This window comes from Malurus melanocephalus, unplaced genomic scaffold, assembly GCF_030028575.1.
Source record: "Malurus melanocephalus ecotype Western Australia unplaced genomic scaffold, MMel_1.1 scaffold_61, whole genome shotgun sequence".
In the NCBI taxonomy this organism is placed as follows: Eukaryota; Metazoa; Chordata; class Aves; order Passeriformes; family Maluridae; genus Malurus; species Malurus melanocephalus.
Genome location: NW_026623293.1, coordinates 1469938 through 1494476, shown reverse-complemented (window position 1 = coordinate 1494476; position 24539 = coordinate 1469938). Strand labels below are relative to the sequence as shown.

The 24539-nt window shown below is 37.0% G+C and overlaps 1 protein-coding gene across 3 annotated transcripts in view; it reads right to left on the bottom strand.

The window, feature by feature from the left end:
- The window catches only part of STK24 (serine/threonine kinase 24), a 54123-nt gene that overhangs the window by 9231 nt on the left and 20353 nt on the right, over nt 1–24539 (bottom strand). For 2 of the 3 annotated variants that reach the window (XM_057366196.1, XM_057366197.1), the window contains exons 3-7: nt 8196–8252; nt 5279–5387; nt 4994–5151; nt 459–644; nt 72–217 (exon numbers count right to left, since the gene is read on the bottom strand). In XM_057366196.1, the coding sequence (XP_057222179.1) occupies nt 72–217; nt 459–644; nt 4994–5151; nt 5279–5387; nt 8196–8252 (656 nt within the window). Of the gene's footprint in view, nt 1–71; nt 218–458; nt 645–4993; nt 5152–5278; nt 5388–8195; nt 8253–19084; nt 19186–24539 lie in introns of those variants that run through there. The other variant, XM_057366198.1, reaches the window with a different exon arrangement.

The following is a 24539-nucleotide window of genomic DNA, read 5'->3' as shown; positions in this document are numbered from 1 at the left end:
CAGGAATATATGTGCTAGAAATAACTCCTTGGCTCCTTACAAAGGATATGTTACAGACTCATCAAACTTACGTATCTGAGTCATCAGAACTGGAGTCGTCATGACTTTGTTCAGACTTCCATCTCTTGTGCCTGTCAATGAGGTCAGCCAAGTAAGACGTTTTCTTGGAGTTTCGTAAAATGAATTTGTGTTTTAAAAGCTCTTTTGCAGTAGGTCTCTTAAAAGAAAAAAAGGAGAGCGTTTTTTACAGTGTTTGGGAGTGGTAAGTGACTCACTATAAAAGCAAAGAAATTCAGAGTTTAGTCTTGATACAAATGAGATTTTAAATATATACAGTATCTAAAAATATACCTGTCACTTATGTCACAGTGTATTAGAAAGGCTGAATGAYGCTTATTCATGCAATTTATGTTAAGCAGTCAAGTTCTCTACTATGCACTGACAAACATGAAACTCACAAAGCTTGGGTCCTTGTTTAAGCAGGCCTCAACAAACTCCTTGAGGGATTTACTGAAGTTTCCTTCCAGCGTTGGTGGATTGTTCTTAGGAATGAGGAACAAAACTTTCATTGGATGTAATTCTGAATGAGGTGGCTCTCCTTTTGCGAGTTCTATGGCTGTTATGCCTAATGACCAGATATCTGCCTGTAAGAAACAATGCTTTTAAGATTAGGTTGGAGAAAGAAAAGGAAGTGTTGGCTTGCTATTCTAGTTTAGCCAACAACACACATCTGCTTGCTCACACACTCCCTTGGTGGGYTGGGGGTTAGGGAAGGAAGAGAATTTGAACAGTAAAGGGGAAAAAACTTGTGGGTTATGAAGTTAATTAATTGAAATAAAATAACAGTAAATTGTAATGAAAAAGAAAATAATGGAGAGAGAGAAGTAAAACCCAAGAAAGGCAAGTGATGAAAGTAGAAACAGCAGCTCCCCACCAACAGTAAAAATGCTCAGCCAGTCCCTGAGGAGCAGACCCCGCCCATCTTCCCCCTGGTTTTAATGCTGAGCATGAGGCCATATGGTATGGAATTTCCCTTTGGTCAGMTGGGATCAACTKTCCTGGAGATGAGTTCCCTCCCAAGTCCTTGTGCACCCCCAGCCTGCTCACTGGTGGGTGAAAAGCAGAAGAGACCTTGACTCTGCAAGTGCTGCTCAGCAATAAGGAAAATATCCCCMAGTTATCAACTCYTTTGCAGCACAAATCCAAAACACAGCCACTYATCAGCTACTRTGAAGAAAATTAATCTTACCCCAGTCAAAACCACCACACTTGTAAAGGTAGATTTTAAGCTTTACTGTAAATAACTTCWTATGTAAATGGGTTTTGTTACCATTTTTGATGTGATTAGCCACATCGACCAAGTAAACCGAGTTTCTTGGTTGTCTTCACTCTACAGTATAAAACAGTTCTACTAAGCAGAGTTTAAAACTTTTTGACACCAATACTACACCAAAAAGCAATGGTAGAGTTATTCTAAATTAGYATTTTATCTACCTTATTCCAGTGCACTRTRTAAATATGGGACAAGTCTAAAATAYTTACAYAAAGGAAAATGTYAGAACTTGCACAAKATTTTTCCTCAACATAAATTATCTAGTACAACCATCAGAAATTTAACACATTAGAATATAACTTCCCTGGGGTTTAACACTGTCTTATATATCATTCACAGACTAGAAAAATGCAGCTTTGAACAGTAATATTCAGCTTTTTGGTCCAAGCAGCCTCTGAAAGTTTTCACCATCAAAATGTACTACTCTTTCTACGGAATGCTGTCTCCCTTGATACAAAACCTATTGCAAATCTGCCTGAAGTAATGTGAAGCAATGCCATTATAATTCTCTTATGTTCTGTTAAAATCACAGATCCAAAATCCAAGGGAATGGATAACAAAYGTGTCAGAAAGGTAAAAGAAAAAAAAAGTTCACAGTACCAATTAAAAATATTTATGGTTTGGGCTTTTTCTGTTTCTTTTTAAGTTAAAGCAGAACAAAGACTTATTCTCAGRAAAACAGGAAAGATCTGACATGAGCTGTCTGGTTTTATTCCCAAGCAGAGCATTTGGAATTTTGCTATGGTGTAAACAGATCTATTTCCAGKTACTGGATAAAGAAGAATTTTCATTTATCACTTCTGTCTTTACTAAGTATCCCTCAACTCTGCCTGTGTCTGCCCCATGAATTCCTATGATTATCTTTCATTGACTTGTACATGTCCATTCCATTATCACAGCCACACTGCCAGGCCCAAAAAAATCTCCTCCTTCCTTGTTCAGACAGTATCCTACTGTTAAGAGCTTAGTTACTTAATTTTGCAAGTAAGAATGAAAAAACAAAAAAAAMMCGCAGATTCAATTAGCATACCATCGAATTGATGAAATGCCATTTTGTTAGCCCGTGTTACAGAACAGTTCCTGAGCACAAACAATTACATAAGCACATGAGCCCCTAGTTTCATTTMTCTTAATAAGCGCATTATCAGCTAAGCTCTCCTCAAGCCTAATTGTGAGTAACTTCCCTGTAGCAGGAAAGCTTTTCTTGGTTAYGAAAGAAAAAAGGCACCTGCAAAGATGAATCAGCATGTTGGTAACTGAGCATTATTATTTCCAATTTACTCAGCATGTCAGTTCTCAAGAGGCAAGTGTTAAAGCCATATAAATGGATAGATTTTCTTCWGCCTGACTTTCAGTCACAGGTGGAGCATGTGTACAAGTAAGTGTAAACATCAYATTTACATTTGTATGAGTGCAGATATCCCCTTGCATACACACATACGTACATAAATACTTCCTTTTCCCCTCATGTATTTCTAACTCTACTTCTAGCCACCTTCGTCCACAAAAATAAACAAAAAAGTACAACAAACCACGGCTGCACACTAGACTCATTGAAGTCCGAGATGGGTTTTGGAAGCCCATTCCTGTTGAAAACATCAAAAATAACTCACTTCATATTCCTCTGGAACCATATCCTCCCCTTTCCCAGACAAGAAAGGAAGTACCAATTTCATGTTAGGCATTTCTAGACTGCACTTGACTGTGACAAGGAAACCCCAGAACAAGCACAAATATGTCCTCCAAATGGAGAGGGATAAGCATGACCTTAGGGAGTGGTGATACTACATTATCATGACGTTTTATCACATGTTGTGATTTTTAGTTTCAAATATTGAACAACAATTCTTCCAAGCTCAGATGACAGCCATCAAGTCACCGGTAACTACTATTTATTGCAGTACWGCCACAAGCCTTCCTCTTCTAATCTAATGACTAAAATTCAGTGTGGCTTTGAAGCTTTTTCTTTAAGTCAAAGAAAACAGGCTATGTGCAAGAGAAAGCCATTTTTAAATTAAATACCTATTTTACAGCACAAGTTTTATAGCAGAAAGGACAGAGAACAAGATATATGAAAAAGAAAGCATGTYAAGAAAACATGTTTTCAGATAAGAAAGGAATTAAAACAGGAAGCAGAAGTACTGCCAAAACCTAGAGCCCTTGGATTGGGAATCCSTCATCAAGTATTCAAGACTCTTATGTCCATGTGACATTGCAGRCTGACACAGCCAGAATGGAAAACTTAAATGCTGAATCATACTTTGTCCAAGCAATGATCATTCCCAGGAGCCAAATCTCAAAAAAATCCCCCAACCAAACAAAAACAAAACAAAGCAAACAAACAAAGAACCACAAAAACACACAAAGGAAAAAAACACCCATCACCATTCAAAAGAAAGTTTATTAAAGTTGAAATTGGGAATTTGGGGTCATTTAAGATTCTAAAGGCTCTACAGAGTTGTGATGTAATTCTCAAATAGCCTCTCGACAGAAAGGTATCAAATGTGGAATTAAGAAATACTAGAGCCTAGGCTGGAGTCAGTTGTGGCAAGTTCCTTACATGAGGGTGGAAAAACATCCCAACCTGTCTCWTTGCAAGGAGATACAGCCAATCAACAAATCCCTACAGGTGAATCAGAGGAAATGGGCAAGCAAGATGAACTCAGGGAAGAACATAAGGAACTACTGCTAATTATCATAAAGCAAGCTGATCTTAACACAAGTGGGGCTTGAGGGTGACCTTTATTTCAGATATACAGCTGCACCAGTGGGCCATGGGGCTGGGCAAAGAGCCTTCCCTGATACCGTCAGTGTCCTGCTGAGATATCCAGCCCAGTGYGGGGCAGGGAGAAGGCAGGGGCAGCAAAGAGCTATATATGTCTCTCAAACAAACAGAAGCATAYAAAGCTAGCAATCAACACAACGAACTTTGAAAAAAGCAATAGGCTTGAGCTGGCTTTACTGCACATACTCCTTCCTGGCAACTAGGGACATACAGTGCCATACTGGTGAGAATATGGAGAACAGTAATGGAATCACATTTCTRTTGTGACCCGACTATATATTACAATTGATATATTGTGCCTGTGTTGAGATTTCAGTATGCTGATGTGCCACWCTGCTAAATCAAAATCCTGTGTATAGATAAATTTGGTATTAAATATTAACACTTCCCAAATGGCAAATCTAAAAGAACATGGTCAGAGTAGCACAGCCCCAACCAGCACATTCTGCCAGAAATGAGTAACAGCACTTTAAAGCATCACTTTCACACCCACCAAATCCATACTCTTCAACTGTGTTGCTGGTTATTTTTTTCTAAAAACAAGTGGAAGAATATTAAAATTTTGTATATATTTGYTCTCTTCTATTTTTAAACAGACAAAAATACTCATCAATAGAGTGGGATAAAGGTGRTGGGATGTACTTGTGAATACTGCACTATTTCTTGCCATCTGGATTGTCTTAATAAACTAGGAAACTTAAACTTTGGATACAAATTAGGAAATCTTTCCTCATGAACAGCTTTTAGTGGCTAGGTGCCATCTAAACGCCCTCATGTAGGCACAGCCSAAGTTATTAGCTATGTTCTGAAGACCAACCTACATAACTCAAGTTGGAAAAAGGAAGGGACTTYCGTAACACCTTGAGGTATCTTACCTTTGAATCATATGCTGATTGCTTTATTACTTCAGGTGCCATCCAAAATGGTGTTCCCACAAAGGTATTCCTCTTTATCTGTGTATCTGTTAGCTGTCCTGCTACTCCAAAATCTGCCAGTTTTACCTCCCCTTGTTCAGACAACAATACATTGGCAGCTGAAATAAAGAAGAGGAAATAGAAGAAATTAAAGAAATTTGACACCATTTAACAATGCAAGGKTGTTTATTTAGGTTGCATGAGTTCTTCTGATATTCTTTCAACACAAATAAAAAAACAATTTACCTTTAATATCTCTGTGGATTTTTTTTTCTGAATGCAAGTAATCGAGTCCTTTGAGTATCTCCCTCAATATTGTAGCAATTTGGGTTTCATCAAGTGCGCCAGGCTCCAACTAGGAGATGCAAAAAATGTTTATGTATAAAAAAGGAGAAACAGAGAACTGAAATAACACTATGACTATAAAAAGCAATTACCTTCTCTGTCACCCCAAAAAACTTCAAATTTTCTAGTTTCATAGCATGAGACTATTATTTTTTAAAATACACAGATCTAAACAAAGTGGCCTAATGTCCATCAGGAAAGAATTTATCTAAAATGCTATCTAAAATTTGTAATAGGTGCCATAAAGACATTGTGAAGTTACTGCTTTGTGGTCAGGTCATAGATATACCATGCCTTTGTAAAGCATCTGATTATTAACATTACACTGAATGTAGATGTACAACTCCACAGACCCTATGTGGACCCAAATCTCAAAGCCTGAACAAGAAGCTAGAGCATAAAAGGTCACATAACATCGGAGGTCATATAACTACATTAATCAAACAGTTTATATCTACATACTGCATTGGATTTTGAGAAACTTCTAAAATGCAGCTCAAACCAACAGGCTTATGTATTATGTATTTTTTAAAATTAACTTTTTTCATGTAATACTGGAAGCATAAATCTGCTAATTGTTAGATCTGATATGAATTCTAATAGTGAGAATGAAAGTAAACAGACAGAGGAAAGGTCACGATCCAGAGAGGCTCCTTAACCAACAAGGGCATCTCAAGAGAGACACAGAAATGTTGTGTCCCACAATTARTATGGGAAATATTCCAGTATTCTAGTTTACTCCACAACAGCTGTCACTGAAGCACCATCAGAAAATTGTGCTTTAGAGAAAGCTTCGTTCTGTGAGAAGGAAAGCATTTCAGATAAAGATTTTCAGATAAAAACAATACATCTCTCAGAAATCCTCATGCATAGCAACAGAGGTAATATTTCATGTAAAAGAGACAATGCTTTATCTCTGCAGCTTTAGTTGTAACTTCTTTTGCTTCTCCTTAGCTGTGATAATACACGATATTACCACTCCCYGAAACCCACAAAGACATTCTCAAAGCTTTACTCCAGCCACGCTTGTGAGCACCAGTTTCAGACTTGGTAAGGAGATAATGCACATCTAATGGGGGAAAACCTCTTGTATCAGATTCAACTAACCATAACGAGGGGGAATTTACTGAAAACAGACTTTATCTGAGAATACTGTCACTTGTACCTTGGTCACAAACTTGAACTATACTCAAAGTTGAACAATAATGTATGTATAGTATTTTGTCTTGTGAAGCAGGATTTCAAAATCATCCAGTGCATATTCCCGTACAGAAAACACCAAGATGGCATGACATGTCTACACTCTGAACATGGAATTCAAGGTTCCAATTAATTATTGCCTCGAGTATCAAAAGATGGCAAAGCATGCCAGATACCAGTTGAGAACCATAATSTGCATGTTAAAACTAGGAGAACATGCACCAGAATATAAACTGAAAATCAGTGAAGCACACAAAAAGTGCTTAATAGACACTTATATGATGATTTCAGTTCTGTGATGCAATTTCCTCAAAAACATTTTAAGATGTGAACAAGGACTTTGTACTATTTCTAGCAAGAAACTGCGAGAATAAACACATGGTCATCACACAAGTGAAATGCATGTGATAAAAAAAGAGAAGAAAATATGGCAACATCTGTTTTCATTCTGTTCTTTTACTTGTGYACAAAGGAAGTAATAACTAATTTATAAAAGCAAATCTGATTCCTAGTTGCTCTTCTGTTAGAAAGAAAAAATGTATCATGACAATGAATAAACTTTTTTTCACCATACTTTTATGGGGAACATTACAAATTTTTACACAACCACAGAATTCCTTCTAACAGATGTTAGATGTGGAAGCTAAATGTATAAATGGGTTTGAAAATGCACAACCACAGTATTGCTTAATACCCACTCCTATTTTCTGATGTCTCTAGCAGAATCCCTTCACACTGACCTAGTTCCTTTTGCTCTCTCAAGTTTTTATCAGTTGCTTCATTTGACAACTGCAAACACTGCTACAGACATATTGTGCCTGAACTGGTATAAAAATTTTTACACACTCAAACCATCCATTATTATTTCTATAACAGTGGGGTTTTTTTAATCCACAATAAATATAAGATGGTGTGTCATTTGGAGGCAGCTTAGGTGTTGCACTTTTTAATAGCTAAAATGAATGTCAGTATCCTGCCACAGAAAACACAATSTGCAGTGAATCTGAATTCCAGTTCAAACCTGGATATTCCATCCCAGGTGCAGAATGAGACATTTGCTCTTTTTAAATTTCATACAGGTGGTGATTGCCCAGCCCTCCTGTCAATCCAGGGCCCTCTGCAATGGACTCCTCAATGGAGTCCATTGCTTCTCCTATTTCTCTGAAATATTATTTTTAATACCAGCTAAAATTGTATTTCTGTTCGTTTAGACTTAAGAAATAYTTCAAACAGGGAACCTTTTGTTTATTTGTTTGGGGAAGGGGGTGATGAGGAAGACACATTAAAATGTATAAACTAAGAAGAGTTGTGGTGGCAGAACTAAGGGATACAAAAAACTATTTTCAGGCACTAGTKGTCTCTGGCTGACTGAAGATTAGCATTCTAAGATGTTTATATCCTGCTTCCAATATTATGTTGCTTAGTTCCCTTCCACTTACACAAATAATCAGTCATGCCTCATGGAAAATAACATTTTTCTGGCATTGACAAATACATTTCTCCTTTACTGAAAGTGAACATTGCCACAGCCAAATGACCTATTACAGCTTCCAGAATTACAAGGTAAGAAAATAATTATGTGAAGTAAAGTAACAAAAACCATGYATAAATTACTTACTAGATCAAGGGCAGAGCCTCCACCCAGATATTCCATTATTATCCATAATTTTGTATCCTGCAAAACAAAAAAAAAAAACCCAATAAAAATGTATTAAGGTTAAAAAAAAAGAGTAGTACCCCAAGTTAATGGGTCTTGTTCCATTCTTTTTGCTGAAGAAATTGTCTGTAGTTTTGAAACACCACTAACATTTAGCTGCTCCTCAAAAGTATATTTGGATTATTTACTCAAGAGTGYGTGCATCCCTGCGGATGCATGTTTTCAATTTACTTCTGTTCCTCTAAATTAACAAAAGGAAAGCTACTTCCCATTTACCAATATCTAAGAACACAGAATTCAGAAGTTCATGACTTCCAAACAACTGAAGCAGACCTCGTGTCACACTCAAACTCACTTCATGGTGCCTCTTTTTTGTACTGATACTACTGAAATATAGACAGTATCTGGGGAGAAGAAACTTCCCTTTATTCTCTACAAAAGAGTCAAGCAGCAGAAGCAAACATCTTGCTTTTGTGCTGACTAGAACCGGACAAGTATTCTGAGCAYATCAACTTCCAGAAGCCACCCAACTCCTTATTCTTGTAACACTCGTTTGTGCATTTTGCAAGTGTCCTCTGAGACAAGAAAGATACTGACAGATGYCATTCAGTGAAAATGGAGGAGAATGCATTTTCATTTTAAAATTCCAATTATAGACATTCCAAATGCCAAATAAGTGCTACATAGAAATACATAGAACGTATTTCCTTTCCTTAGAAAATAGTATCTTGATTTATTGATTATCTTTATTTGTACAGATACCTCAAAATATTTTCTTTAGTAATCTTGACTCCTGTCTAGTTTGAATTGTATTCGAATTTATTCTTTGTATTTCGACATTGTTTCATTTTCTTGAATAGTCAAGCAGGTTTTCTCCACCAATGTTTATGCATCTGATATATGGTGTACAGAATTTTGAACAGTTGTGTTCACTAAAGATGAAGCAAAGTAGGAATAAAGATTATTCAAGATAACTGTAACAATTTRCTAGCTTCAGCTAGTAAAATAAAAGCTAACAACAACATCAAGCTACTGTATTCCTGTAGAAAAGCTTGGTACATATTACAGGACTGTTAACACAAGATATACAATACACTAAGTGCTAAGAAGGAGACTGAACCAAATAATTTCTTTCCACTATTTGCAGTATCGTCTTCTCAAATACACTAAAAGAAGCAGTTAGTCCATCTTTCCCTTGCAGTACCAGCCTTGATACACATAATAAAGCAAGGCCACAAATCTACCACATAGCTATTCAAATTAAATTGCCGCACAGAACACATTGGTGGTTTAGTTTTTATGATTACCAAGTTATTTCAAGCTTYGTTAGTTTCAACTCCATGGTATATACCAAACTTTCAGAAGACCTCTAGCATACTAATACAGATATCTCTCAGAGCCAGGAGCACATAAATAGCAATAGTATTCATCTACTTTATGCTACAGAACAAAATTTCATGCAAAAATAATGGCTCACAGCCAGGGCAGTTGACTCTGAATTTTTATCTATAAGGACAGATTCACATTTTTAGAAATGTATTGCAGGACATAACTTCTYCTAAATCCTCTGAAACATTAAAATTTTAGCCCATACAACTCATTTAAGTCTTTTAGTCATTATTATATCTATAGTTCTAGTGCATCCACCCCCTCGCCCATCTCAAAATGCATTTGCTGTAGGTAAATACACATTTTTCCTACCTCCAGTTACACATACTGTACTATTTTTAGATAAGACTCTGGATTAGAGTTYCTTCATCATCCACTATTTTTAACACACAGATTGAGCTAAATTTAGATACCTTTCTTCAYGAATCAACTCATGCTATTTGACAAACACAGCCTTGTTAAATTTCAAGAGAGCCAGAACAAAWTTTTTAGGAAGAAAGAGTAATTGAAAAATATAATCTACCTCAGTATCTACATACAATATCCTGATAGAGCTTACTTTCTGCAGACACCATAAATATTCCAAGAATTGTAACTCATCTTGATAGAGTCCCTTACAGTACTGGAATACTTGTTTTTCTGCTAAAAGTTTTTCCGGTCTCTTCAAGGCTCCAGGTCCTAACAGTTCCAGAACAAGAACATTTTTCAGACATGTCTTATAGTGAGTAATCCTWAATTTCATCAAAATTTATATTTACATTTTGCTTCAGTTTGATAAAATGTGTTTTAAAGCTGCATGAATCTTCCTGAATATTCCAATCTCACACTTCATTTTAATAGTAACTTAAACACAAACACATCAGCTGGATCACTACTTTCTCRTTCAATGGAAATGCCTCAGTAGGAAAGAACAAGGTAAAGGAAACAAACCCCCTGACCCTTTCAAGAACACGGGAAAAAAATAACCAAATCCCAAACCAAAACAAACCAAACAAAATAAAAAAAAAACAAACCCAAACCTCCAAACAGCCACACTTCACCTAACCTAGGCATCAACAGGAGATTCATATTCCCTTTTGTATTACCTCAATTACCTCATGGATTTAAAGAGCTKATAACTTGAAATAAGATAATTTCCCAAAAGAGAAGCTCTCTGGAATTCTACATACTACATTTGCCAGTTGAAAAGTAGAAATTAAGAAGTAGAAAATAACTAACAAAAATATTTAAGAATATAATTTTAATTACATAGTTACAYAATCATTTAACACAATTACAGTACTACAAGTTATATTACTCATAGTCTTTTGAAATCAWCATTTTGAAATCATCATTCAATTATTTTTCTAGTTTAATTAGTCTTTGCTCCTGAAACTTTCATCATCAGCTGCCTGGGGCCAAATGTCTGAATTTACAACACATAAGCCATTGATTCCATAAACTCATAATTTATATTGAAAAACAAGGGAAGTAAGGAAAGACAGTTAAGAAACACACACACAACTGTATGTGTGTCTCAGTGTGAAGCTAAGTAATAGCAATCTGTTACAATTATGGTATCTTTTTATCTAGATCCCTATATTCAAAGTTATTTTAAATTCTCTATGGTTCTCCCTTACCTCAGAAATAYTACTGAACTTCATTGATGGTTTTGGMTTTTTATTTMTAAAGTTTTCATCATTCATATGAARTTTCTSAATATATTCATATGATGTATCCAAATAGATTTAATTACTACAGTAACAAACCTCACTACCACCTTTCCCTAATTCTTGTTGGGTTTTTTTTTTAAGCTTTCTCATATAAAATCTGCATACACTGCTTAACAAGAAGATGCAAATAAATCCTTCTGGTTGTAATGAATTTCTCAATATGTATTTCATATTAGAGCAAACAACCTATATATACATAAAACTTAATGTCCGTGAGGGCTTGGATGCTAGATATACCCCAAAAGCACTCCGTCACTCCCTTTCTCACCAGCATATGGGAGACAGAATATAGCAAAAGGCTCACGGGATGAGGTARGGACAGGGAGAGATGAGCTCTCCAGCTGCCCTCGGTGGGCAAAGCCAACTAAAACTGGGACATCACTTTAATTTATTACCAGTCAAATCAGAGTAGGAAAATGGCAAATAAAACCATGTCTCAAAACTACTTCCCCCTGGCCCCTCCTTTGTGGGCTTGAATTTCACTCCCAATTTTCTCTATCTCCTCCCTGCAGTGGAACAGGGGGATGGGCAATGGGGACTGTGGTCAGTTCATCACACACTGTCTCTTCCACACCTTCTTCCTCAGACAGAGGACTCCTCATGCTCCTCTCTTTTCCACAGAAGACAGTCCTTCATGGACTTCTTCCATGGGCTGCAGTTCTTCATGAACTGCTCCAGTGTGGGTCCCTTCCATAGGGTGCAATGCCTAGGGAACAGCTTGTGGGCTCTCCACAGGCTCACAAATCCTGCCAAACCTGCTCCATAAGGCCAGAGGTCCTGCCTGCCATGAGCCTGCTCCAGTGTGAGCTTGCCAGAGGGTGGCAGTCTCACTGGGGCACATCCATCTGTGTGAGTGGTGTGGGTCTCCTCCATGGGCTGCAGGTGGATCTCTGCACTCCCACTGAACCTCCATGGGCTGCAGGGACACAGGGACCTCACCATGGSCTGCACCATGGGCTGCAGGGGAATCTCAGCTCCAGCACCTGGAGCACCTCCTGCCCTTCTTTCTCCACTGACCTTGGTGTTTGCACGGCTGTTTCTCTCAGCCTGCAGTTGTGCAGGTTTTTTCCTCCCTTCTTAAATCTGTTATCACAGAGGCATTGCCACAATCACTTACAGGCTCAGCCTTGGCCAGTAGCATCATCCTGGAGCCAGCTGGCACTGGTTCTGTGTGACTTGGAGAAASCTTCCAGCAGCTTCTCATACCCGCTACCAAAACCTGGCCATGCAAACCCGACATAGTGCCTTGTGTAACAACAGCACAAGGCCAGCACAGCGCTACTATCAATTGACTTTGGCATCACCACAGCAACGAGCCTCCTTCTTTCATTCTTTTTCTGGGTATCTCTGGCATGCTTCACATTCCCTAACACCTACTGTCAYTTTCCTTTTTAACTTTGCCCAAATTCTTTTTTTGCTTGAACTTCTCACCCTCTTCAGTGAATATTAGCCTTTTGCTCTCAAACAGAACTGCAAAAGCACTGAATTTTCTTCCATAGCCTAGATTAGTAATTATATATTACACATAATCCCTTATATTTTCAAGAAGATGCTACATTTATATACTGACACTAGCAACATTCAGTGCTCTATTTTAAGATATGAAACATGACTGGTTTTCTTCTTTTAAACATCAGCCACAACACAGCATTGAATTTTCTTCAAAATACAGTGAAACCATGTTGAGTCATCCATCCAAATTTAGGATTATTATTTCTCTATAAACTTAGATGAGCAGATAATGAGAGCACATGGAACACTTCTTTTTTCATAGCAAGAACAAGAGGTTTTCCTCTGATACCACGAAACTGAGGAAAGAAACAGCTTACCTCTGTTAAGAGTTTCTGTACATCCTTTCCAAACTATTCTCTTCCTCCCTTCTAATTTTAACTCTGGAACCACAGAAAACCTTACAACAGCAACTTTATTTTAATGACGTTTCCTTCATCAAATTACTTCTATACCATGAAAGTAGTTGTAAAATAAGTGCAGCTAATGTAGGTAAAGAGTTTCTACCATGTAAAAATAAAAGACAATATACTGGGGGAAAAAAATGCCCTCCATCAGAAAACTCCCATAAAATCTCAAAAGTACATTTTAATTGAAACCTGAGAGTACAGAAAACTTACAGAARCAACTGTATTAATCAAGATTAATATGCTTGCTTGTAAGTCCTTACAAAGTTTGAAAAAATCTGAATAAACACAAAAGAGGCCTACCTTCAGAGATGCTTTGCATTTGTTTTACATGAAAAACATACAATTTTTAGCACTATGATTATTACAMAAGACAGACTGATCTAATGCGATCAAGATAAGTATGTATTGATGAAATTGTRTCTGAATCTCCTTTCTTGTGGGAAAGAGAGACTGCAGAGGAAAATCTAAGACAGTCACAGAAGAGAAGGACTAGAAGGACTCTGAAGTAAGTGCACTGAGTAACTTGTGCAATTTGAAAACAATAGTARTAACAGTGAACATATGTTTGTTTCTAAGTGAAATAAAATCTCCCCATACCTACTGTGAGAAAGAGAATTTCCCAGCTTGAATTAATTACGAGAAAAGGTATTTCCCACCTTAAACTTACGGTACTCAATTAGCAACAGAACAAAGTGTATTTACAAACATGTGTAAAAAGCTTGTTTAGTTATGGAGACAAGTCACATCCAAATTCCACTTAGAATCTCTATTTGCAAGCATTTAAATATATATGAACAATCAGAAGCYAGACATAATGTATTTGACTGAAATAATATAACAGATTTGCTAAGTTGATCCATATACAGAAATTTTACCATGAGTGGATTAGTAGAAAAACCAAGAATAACAAAAGACAGAACCTCAAATGATATAAAAAGAACAAACTAGTTCCAGAACTGATATTCACCTCATAACACGATGTATGATAATTTGTTTAATAAATTTTTCAGTTATGCAAAAGTATTAAGGGCCAAGAAAATACTCTTATATTGAAGTACTGACAGAAATTTAGTATTAATATTCATAATTCTCCAAGCATAAGAAACCAGATCAAAAGAACCTTGAGATATACAATGCACACAATAGCATAAATTCTCTAAATTGTGTCCCTGCTACAAGTTGTTACCACTATGGGGAAATTTGTCTTCTGTTAATTCCATATTTAAAAACCCAGAGAAGCCTGACAGTGTAGCAAGCATAGGTTTTTTAAACACTGACTCTTAGATGCTTGACTTGAAAAACAAGATGCAGAGATCATGGGTCTTGTCTTCAGATCGACTTTAAGCCACCTTTCCAACTGATTCCCTCCATTTTTGAAAGAGAGGATTTTTTTTTCAGGATCTATTCAACCCTGAGCTTTTAACTGCATCTGAAGCCCCTGCTGTTCGTCAAAGCCACCAGGTGGCAGAATCATGTAATGCCAAAGATTCAYCCAACCCACACCCCCAAAGAAGGGCCTGCCCCAAAAAAAGCCATGTAACCCACTGAAGACAGAAACACAAAACCACCTGCTTAAAATGAATCTCAAAACATTTATTGCCACAACATCCTTCATAACAAGAGGAAGAATGATTAACCAGAGAAATACACCTGAAGGGATACGATAGTTCATATATCTAAATTCCTCAAAGTGCCATCCTTTCCCCACTGTCATCAAGCACAGCTTCAGGCATCATCTTATGCATTCACCCTCTCCTTTCAATGCCAAGTTACAAATGTCTCATATAGGGCAAGGAACCCTGGTATTTAAGATCTCATTATTTATTAACACACATGGACATAGAGAGATCACACACAAAAATACAGATCAATCACAAAAAAATTATGTTTGGTATGATGCCATAAATAATGCATTCAGGCAGTGACAGGAAATGCATTTATGTATTTGTGGTTCCTTTGCCCAAAACTTTCCATAACACTAAAGGTCACCAGCTGTCACAAATCTTAAAACATGTATCATGATGTATCAAGACCACCACAGTATTGTAAATGTCCTTTCCCTGGAGCTCATCCTATCATAACAAATACTACACATACAAGAAAATATTTATTTAAGGCTTTAGAGAGCTGATGTATTGCCATTAGATCCTTGAAATTAATCAGGATTTGCAAACTTTCCAATACTTGACTGCTCGATTTGTAGACTCACAGATTAGTATTAGGAGATACCAACTGCCAAAACTGAGTTTATTAGGAGTTAGTTAGTAGGTTGCTATTACTGTTATTCAGCAAATGAAGAGTTTTGCCAAGTAATACAATTCAGATCTATCACATGGCCTCAATTCCTGTCATTTTTACAAGTTATAAATGTTACTTTTATATATATTTTATATATACACACACACACATACACATTATATATTTTTCGCTCAATTCAAATCTAATCAGAACTACACCCAGTGCTGCCATGTGTTAACAGCAGAGAATGAGTAGCATAACACTCTTTCATTCCTTCCTTTCTGTACACAATCCCTGGAAAGAGACAGAAGGAAAGCAATGCACCCATGAATTTCAAGCAGCCTACACAGATACCAGTCTGATTGCTCATTGCCATAGAATAACTCCTTTAMCAGACAGCAAGGATGTGACAAAGGATAGAATCACTGATACCAAAAGTCTCATATTTGCATTGTTTCTCCAATATTTGAACACTACAGACACCCAAATCTGTTAGTATAAGTAGTTACTATTTACTTTTACTTATAAAAGTAAAAAAAATTACTAGTTACTTTTACTTATAAAGTCCTTTCTACTGCAAATGGACAAATCAATCCTATCACTCCAAAACAACAATCCTGTGGCTGTTTAACAGCTATCAAGAAAGGCTATAATGTTTTCAAGAGCTTTTGGAACTGTCTTCACAGAAGRCCAAGTCAGAAAAAAAGATTTTCCTTTGCTAATTTACATCATCTTTCTAAGACAGTATAGTTTGTTCTGGAAGGTGATCACAGTAARCACTGTAATTTTTAAAAAATATTTCTAAGAACAGAAAATTTTTACGCTCATTGACAAGGAATAAGAATACCACCATTATTTCAACACTTCCTATGAAGCACAGAGTTCCACAGTGCACTTAATCCTTCACTTGAACTTTTCTTTGACAATCTAATCATCTGCTAATGTTCTTCCATCTAATTTCTCCTCTGACTACAACATGAAATTGTATAGGCTGGTGATTATTTGAAAGCTATTTGCTTATGGTATTACAGATTTCATGAAATAAAATCAAACTGCAGTATTTTATAAAGACACTTGTTTCAAAGCACTTGAAAGTAAGATGGCATGAMAAGACGACTGCTAGTTTCAAAGAACAAGAGAAACTGTTTCATGAAATAAGAACACTACACATAGACAGGTTTTCTTAGCCACCAAAGGCATCCTCCAGGTAAACTGTCCTTTCCCTCACCATCCTGACACAATTAACAATCCRTGTGTTAGAGCAGAGTCTTCAAATACTGTCTGGTTTTCTTAGAAAGGTGAAAAAGTACTGAATTACTTGCAAACCAATATCCCATCTTGGGGGTTTGAGGTGCAAGAGGACCAAGAACTGATGCCATGAAATACAGGTTAAGATAAACAATTAATCAAGAAAATCTTGACTAAAAATCCCATTAATCTGAAGTAGATCATCTCGTATAGTCCTAAAGAAAACAGTTARAACTGATTTTGCTTCCTAAATGTATGATTGAGTTCTACTATCAATTTGAAATGCTCCAAAAAGAAAGAATGTTGCTTTGAATACCAGCTTCCTCCATGGAAAGCTGGCAATGGCAATAGCTAGATCTACCTTTAAAAGGAATTCTGTATTTCATTAATTCCAGAGCCTCCAAATAATAAAACACTTCCTGCCTACAGCTAGGTCTCTCATTTTACCAGAAGAGCTGTCCATCAACAGACACTTTCAGACTAGAAAGCAGTCTAGCAATGCTGTCCTGTTTCTACTCTTGCTGAATTTCTAGAGAAGCAGGCATAAGACCAAATTTATTTTAAAATACCCCCTAGAAAAAAAAAAGAAAAAAGGAGAGGGAAAAGAAAAGAAAGAAACAACACCCCAAAAAAAACACCCCAAAAAAACATTTCCACTTTCACTGACAGTAAAAGGCAGATCAACTGAAGGAAAGTCGCCTTTGTTTCCTTCTCAGCTGTTTACAAGGAGCGCAACCATTAAGAAAGATAAAACTACATTTGTAATATAGYTTGTCTTAAAGGAAGAGAATGAACCCAGTAATATTTACACAAGGTGCAGTGCACTACTGCTCATATCAGCACATTCAATAATACTTTGCACAGATATGACAGACATGTCAGAATAATTCCCAGAAAAAGATCTGCAGTTTTCTGAAAGCTTCATTCTTTGAATTTGAATATTTGTTTTGCCTTTTTAAACACCAGAAGAAGAGGTATAGAAATAAGACATTGTAATTGGATAATATACAAAGAAAAAGAAAAAATCCAAATTCCTAGAGTTAAACATAAGAGTTAAATATAAGAAATTCCTAGAGTTAAATATAAGAAATGTAGAAGATTACAAAATAAAAWTTTCCAGCAGAACTAAGGGAACTGACTACTGTAAAAGAATCCTAGAATCATTTGAGGAATAAAAACACCAAACACAAAAAAACATCCCCCAACCTATAAAAACCAATGACCAAGCTTCTTTTCAACACAGTCAAGCAAAACTCAAACTAGTTTAATCTATCATATTCACTAATGGTCTATTACATGCCCAAATATTCCCACCAAAGGAAAATGGAAAAAAACTAACGCAGCAAAAGCCCTAAAAAGTTGCTCCTTATGATACCAGTCATATTCTTAGTGATTTTCCGTATAGTAAAAATATACTGGAATATGCACTAATATATATATATATATATATACACATATATAAAATATACATAATATATATAATATACTGGAATAAGAATATGAAAAGGAAGATCTAGAGCTGAGTATTCATGCAAATCACCTGAATTTATGATTTCAGAGAAGGGGTGGAAATCACCCCGAAAAATCTGCTTTTACAACAAAATTAATTTTTAAAAGCTACCCATGGGCATTTCGTGTTTAAATTTATGAGATCAAAGTAAACTTCTGTTTCTTTTAAATTGCTTCCTCTACTAAATTACTATTCCATAGGCATTTGGAAGACTGTGTTTCATGTAAGTAGCATCTCTAACATGGAAAAGTAATTCCTAAGGACATATTTCCCTCAAGATGAATATAATGCAGTTAAGTTATTTCTACAGAACTTTTCTGGATTAATGCTCACTAGAAACCCAAGCACACAAAGAATTAGGCAGAAATCACCTAACATAAAGGGCTAATTCAGAAATCTATTTAAAAAGGGGGTTTAAATCTCTGTGAAATAAGCAGCATTTGGTTTTGGTTTCTCTTTTTTTTCCCTCCAACTTTAACCTTTAGGATCATGAACTGAGAAAAGCTCAAGTTTGAACCTCCTCCAAAATACTAAAATAAAAAAAATAAGGGAATGAGGTGAGCATATGTCTGAGTTATACTCCAGAAGYGTAACGTGTCTTTTTCCCTTCCACTGGGGGCACAATCTTAAGCAACTGGACACGTGTAACTGATAGCAATGGACAACTCTGTGACTCTTGGCGGGGCTGCAACCGGCTGATGAGGCTCATAGAGTTCTCAAAAAAATTTTACAAAGGAGCCATGAATGCTGGTAATGCCGTAGTAAAGAATATTACCACGCTGGGGTGCAGAACTGACAAGTATTTTGTCTGGGGAGCGTTTCTGAGGCGCTTACCTCCTTTGAAGTCTCTTGGCGTCAGGATGAATGCTAGCTGTCCTGGGGCTGCCATCCCTTTGAGGGGAGGGAGATACAGATGAGCCCAAAGGTTCTCTTCTAAACACAAGTCCTTACTGCAAGCTGGCCAAAAGGTCCCTGCAATCAAAGAAATCATTGTGGTTTTGCATGTGGCGCATTTATGTCCTTTAATCAAGGTTTGTCAGCCATCTAACATGTTCAACCACAAAGGAAAAAACAAAGATATCTGCTGGATAGCCAATGCAGAACAGAAACTAAGGAAAGAGAACTGTTCATTCCAGTTTGGCTTCTACGAACTCCATGAAAAACACAGGTAACATGACACTTCAGACTAAAAAGAACCACCTCAGTATACAGTATTTTATACATATATATGTAGAAAAAAGCTGGCCTTTGGAATCATTCTCCAAACTCCTGCCTTCTTCCTTCTCCAGAACCCAAGAAAAAATGCCACATTTTCATTCCTAGACATACATACTAGTCAATGTATTTTACAATCTAATGCTGCAGACTCTCTCAACAATTACCTCTTGCAAATACCACAGCAGTGTACAATTAATCCTTAAATGCATCCTTTTTGCCATAAGCTAGTTGTAACAGAGCTTGCAGAGCCACTTGCTTGGAAAAAAACCCACAACAATGAATGTTCTGTCACAGTACTGAAACAAGATTCCTTCTGCAGAGCATTTAGCAGACTTCTGTATTTGCATGCCAACATGCTAAAGCCACAAGCTCCATGTTTTCTGCAGTGTGAGTCATCTCTAACAGTGTCCATATTCACAGCCTCCTTGGMACACTTCCTGGGCATATGCCCTTCCACCATAGAAATGATTCTTAACAGCCCAGCTGTCACAAGCCTAGGCATGTCATATTAAGCACATGATTTCCCAGAGCTGCAAACTAGTGGGCGATCTGGATTTRTAACTTCTACCACAGAATATTACAGCAGAAGCAACAGACATGTATTTCTTGAATTGGCTGCAAAACCAGCTCCTAGCTAGTAAATACAAGAAACTTGCAAGAAACAACAAAGAACAGCATGCACTGCACTTCATAAAGGAATGGGTAACCACTGCTTTGGAGCACTTAGTATACACGAGCCCATACTTTTCCTCTTCCCAGCTGCCTACAGCCACTTTCCTCACTTCATAACACAGTGGTGGAAGAGCGAAAATTCCTGTCCCTTACAACCACTATCCTTTTAACTATTATGTTTTTCATTCTTAGTGAGGGTGATAAGAGTCACCCTTCCCTTCCATGTCCACCAGGCAAATAGTTACTTCACAACCGTATCTATCAAGCCATTGCCTCATGGGGAGGGAAAACCTAACTGCTAACTGGGATAGATCTTCTCCCAGGAAGTCCACTTACAGAGATATATGAAGATTAACAAGTGACTTATGCGGTCCTATAACCCCAACATTCCATCTAGTCACCTCTTAACAGTCACCAAGAAAGCAAGAAATACAAAAACGTCACCCATAATCAAAGCTCCAAACRGAATTTAACTTTACTGAGTGATACTGGTTATTGATGGACCGTACAAGGTCCCAAAATGGAAAACTGGAAGCAAAACCAAATCAAGAAACTAGAACCAAAAGTACATCAGGATTAGTTCACAGAATTCTTTGTCTCAGTTAAATTGCATTATATCTAAAGCAGAACTGATGAAAGAACCTTGCAGCCCATGAATACTGAGATTAGAAATATCTCCCCACCAAAATGTCACCTGACACCTATGTATTTAAACCTTCTTCACTGCAGCAGTTCACATCAATAGCATTCAGGGGGTTTATGATTACCCCCTTCTCTAAACAAGAAATGAACTTCCAACAGTAAATATGAGGCACAAGAACCCCCTCACCTCCATTGTCCAAAAATACAATAGCTCTAATGCTTACATCTGCTCGTGTTTACCCATTACATCAAATTAAATTAAAAAGCAAAGTTAAAAAACAGATTTACTTCTTAGCTTAAATATCAATCCACCCATTGGTTTAATCCCTTCTTTACCACTTCCTAATACTTCCAAAAATCTTTTGYACCCCTGCTCTGCAGCCTGTAAAGCTATAACCCTCTTTTCCTATCCCTTTTGCATTCACATGCTATTAAATTCCATCACTCCCTTCACAGAACACACATAGGCCAATCCTTCAAAAACTCTTACTACTTAATGGAGTTGATCCTAGAAAGTTCAGGATCTTCAAGTCAGATTTCTGTGAAACTCATCATTTCAGTCCCTGAAAAATAAAATTTTTCTGGAAACCCCTTATTATTTTCCACTTTTTGTCCTTACAGATTTTACCCTGACTCTAATTACTGGTAAAAACACCTTCTATTCACATAAATAATTTCCATTTTGCCTTCCTCTTTCATGTTTTTGTTTTGTTCTTACAAGTTACTGTTTCGAGAGACTGTTGAAGCAAGCAGAAAGGGACAAAGCTCAGTACCTCCAAATGATTATTTTTATCCCATTATGCAATAGCTTAAAATTTAATAGTATAATGAAAGAACCGTTAATTTGTTAGAAAACACTGGCTAAAAGAACTGCAATGTTTTAGAACTAATACAGTCCATAAACCTATTCACTGGGAAGCTTCCCTTCCGGACTTCAGTATATCTGAGTCTAACCAACTTTTTCCAAATAAAAATTTCTGAAAGTTCAACACTCATTTAAAAATGCTTACTATAACACACTCTGCAACATGCCATAATGTTCCCTTGAGTGTAAAGAATGTGATTCTTCTGTTTTTATACAACTATGTGCATACACAGCATACACTTAGAATAATTAATTTCACCCAAAGAACTGTATAAATAGCAATAATATACTTTAGTAAAAAAAAGGTAACTGAGCAAAAGGAACTACCCAACATTCACAATAAAGGTGCAAGAAAAACATAGTAACTATGTAAGAGCAGCAGATCATGACAGAGGTAGGTAAAGAAGTTTTCAATCAACATGTTTCAGAGGTTCATGAGAACATCAGATCAGTAGATTGGCAGTCACCGGATGGCAGGACTAATCACACTCTACATGAAAAGCTTTGTGCCAGGAAGTTTATTTAAGCAAAAAAAGGGGAAACCAGCCCATGAAACGAATGCACCTAAACGTGAGCATAAATACATACACAYRCTCCCTTTTTTCAGCACTACTGTTRGTTGAYAGAAGAAGCTTCATAAACAGGGTATTGGCAGAGTGCTTGCATAAAACTTTAGACTAATCTGAACCATCAGTGCACAATGCTCTTAATCCTTAAGACAAAAAGAAAAAGTAAAAATAAAAATAAAAAAGAGGTCATCAGTCCCCTGCCTACTCACTGAGCTGAACCACTTCACTGAAAGTTCCAACAGCCCCCGTGACCACTTACCCGACAGACTTGGACCTGCCCTTTGCAGCAACTGCAGCAAAAGACTTGCACCTCAATGCCACWTTAATACTCTCTTTTTAATTATTTCAGAGGCCTGCACCAACAAGTGTAGCAGTTGTCAAGTTACAGAAAGACATTTAACATAAAATTGCATATGGTTAGAAAGCAATGCTATGTCATCCTAGTCTGTATGGCCAAACTAAATACAGGGCTTCATGTTACAGCTAATCTAGAAGCATATTGTTACCAGACACTGTGGTCCTTTTCTCTCCCCCCATCTCCCAATTTTTAAGCCACCTGAGTCCATTTTTGTTTGGTTTTTGGTTTTTTTTTTCATCAGACCCAGCAGTTCTGTAGCCACAGGTCAGAACTGGCTGATCTGTTAGTGTTTGGAGTTTGCTCTTTTCAAAAGCCAGGTTGCTTTTGGAAGGGACAGAAGAAGAAACTGAGGAAATGTTTCCCCGATGAACCAAGTCATGATGCAGCCAACAGATCCAGCACAAGTAAAATGGCAGGAACATGAAAGCAGGAGGGGGAACAAGATAATGCTGCTGCCTATTTTTTATATCTGTTAGATCTGCCTAAAAGCAGGTACCAAGAAGTGAAATTATGCACATACCATACAGAGATCAGCAACCAGAGCAGTACAAAGACAGCTTTTACGGCCATCACAAGGACAGCACAAACATATTACTTCCAATAAATGACATTTTACATTAAGCTTTCTAAATTTTTATTTAAAACAAGATCAGAACCATACARTTAAATACTTACACAAAATACAAAATATAGTTACTACAGACTCTCAGTTTTCTTTGAGATATACGACGTGATGCTTCCTAACTTTGATGTACAGTAAGAATTACTTAGCCATAAAAGGTTAAAAGTGCAGAACTGATTACACTAATGAACAGAAARATTCTTGACGTCACCATTGTTTACTAGGTAAGATTTGTCAACAGATGTGAAAAAATAGGGCAATATGATGTAGATTCCAGAAAGTGAAAATACTCCCTTTGATTGACAATGGAAAGTAGTAGAATAACAAGTTTCTAAAACCTCAATTCAAAACAGTACCTTTGAATAAAGACAATGCAAACAAGGGACATTTTTCTTATTAAGAACACAGCAAACGACTAGAGGGAAAAACAGAAGTAGTAAAGACTACTGGCAACAAAGGTTCAGAGTTCAGGTAACATCTCTGAAACAAGAAGGGACAAAACTATGTTAAATATGAAAGCAGGACCTCACAGCAAAACGACATGACTCTCAAAATAGAGTTTATGAGTTCTTCAGCATCCTTTTGCCTTTGTCTTATTTATAGCTATTAGGGGCTCTATCAGTGGAAGCTTTCTACTCATTCTTTCAACTGGTAAATTGACAAGATCTGAGAAACTATCAGAACCATTACAGAAAACTTCCTGCTACCTCCTTCTGAGCTGTCCAGGCAGATGTCACTTCCACATTTACTACAGACAATGAAGGCAACTCTCATTCAACTTCTCCACAGGCTAGTGCTGCCTAATGAGAACAGAATGTTACTGGGGGCTTCAAAAGAAAAGTAAGCATACCAGAACATGAACTGGCTCACAGTAGAGTGGGCCTCATTTTGTTCTCAACACTGACACAATAATAAGATTTGCAATCCCAGCCTTCCTCTCACTCCAGCTGCAGGAATTCCTACAGATGAAGACAATTCCCTCCGGCTTTGGTCAAGAGAAAAAAGAAGGTACTCCACCACCTCAATCCTTCACAAAACACGATGATAACTTGACTGAATTGCAGCAGACAAAAGGAAAGACAGTTACAGCTTGTTTTTTTTTCTTCGTTTAAGCCTGACTAAATGAGTTCAGAGAAGTGCAATGAAGCTAGGAACGGTCTGGAACACAAGTCTCATGAGGATTGTCGGGGAAGGTGGGGTTGTTTATCCTGGAGAAATGAATGCTCAAAGGATACCTTTTTGCTCTCTACAATCACAAAAACAAGGCTACAGTGAGGTGGGGGTCAGTCTCCCCTCCCAGTTACAAGTCACAGGATGAGAGGAAACAGCCTCAGGTTGCACCA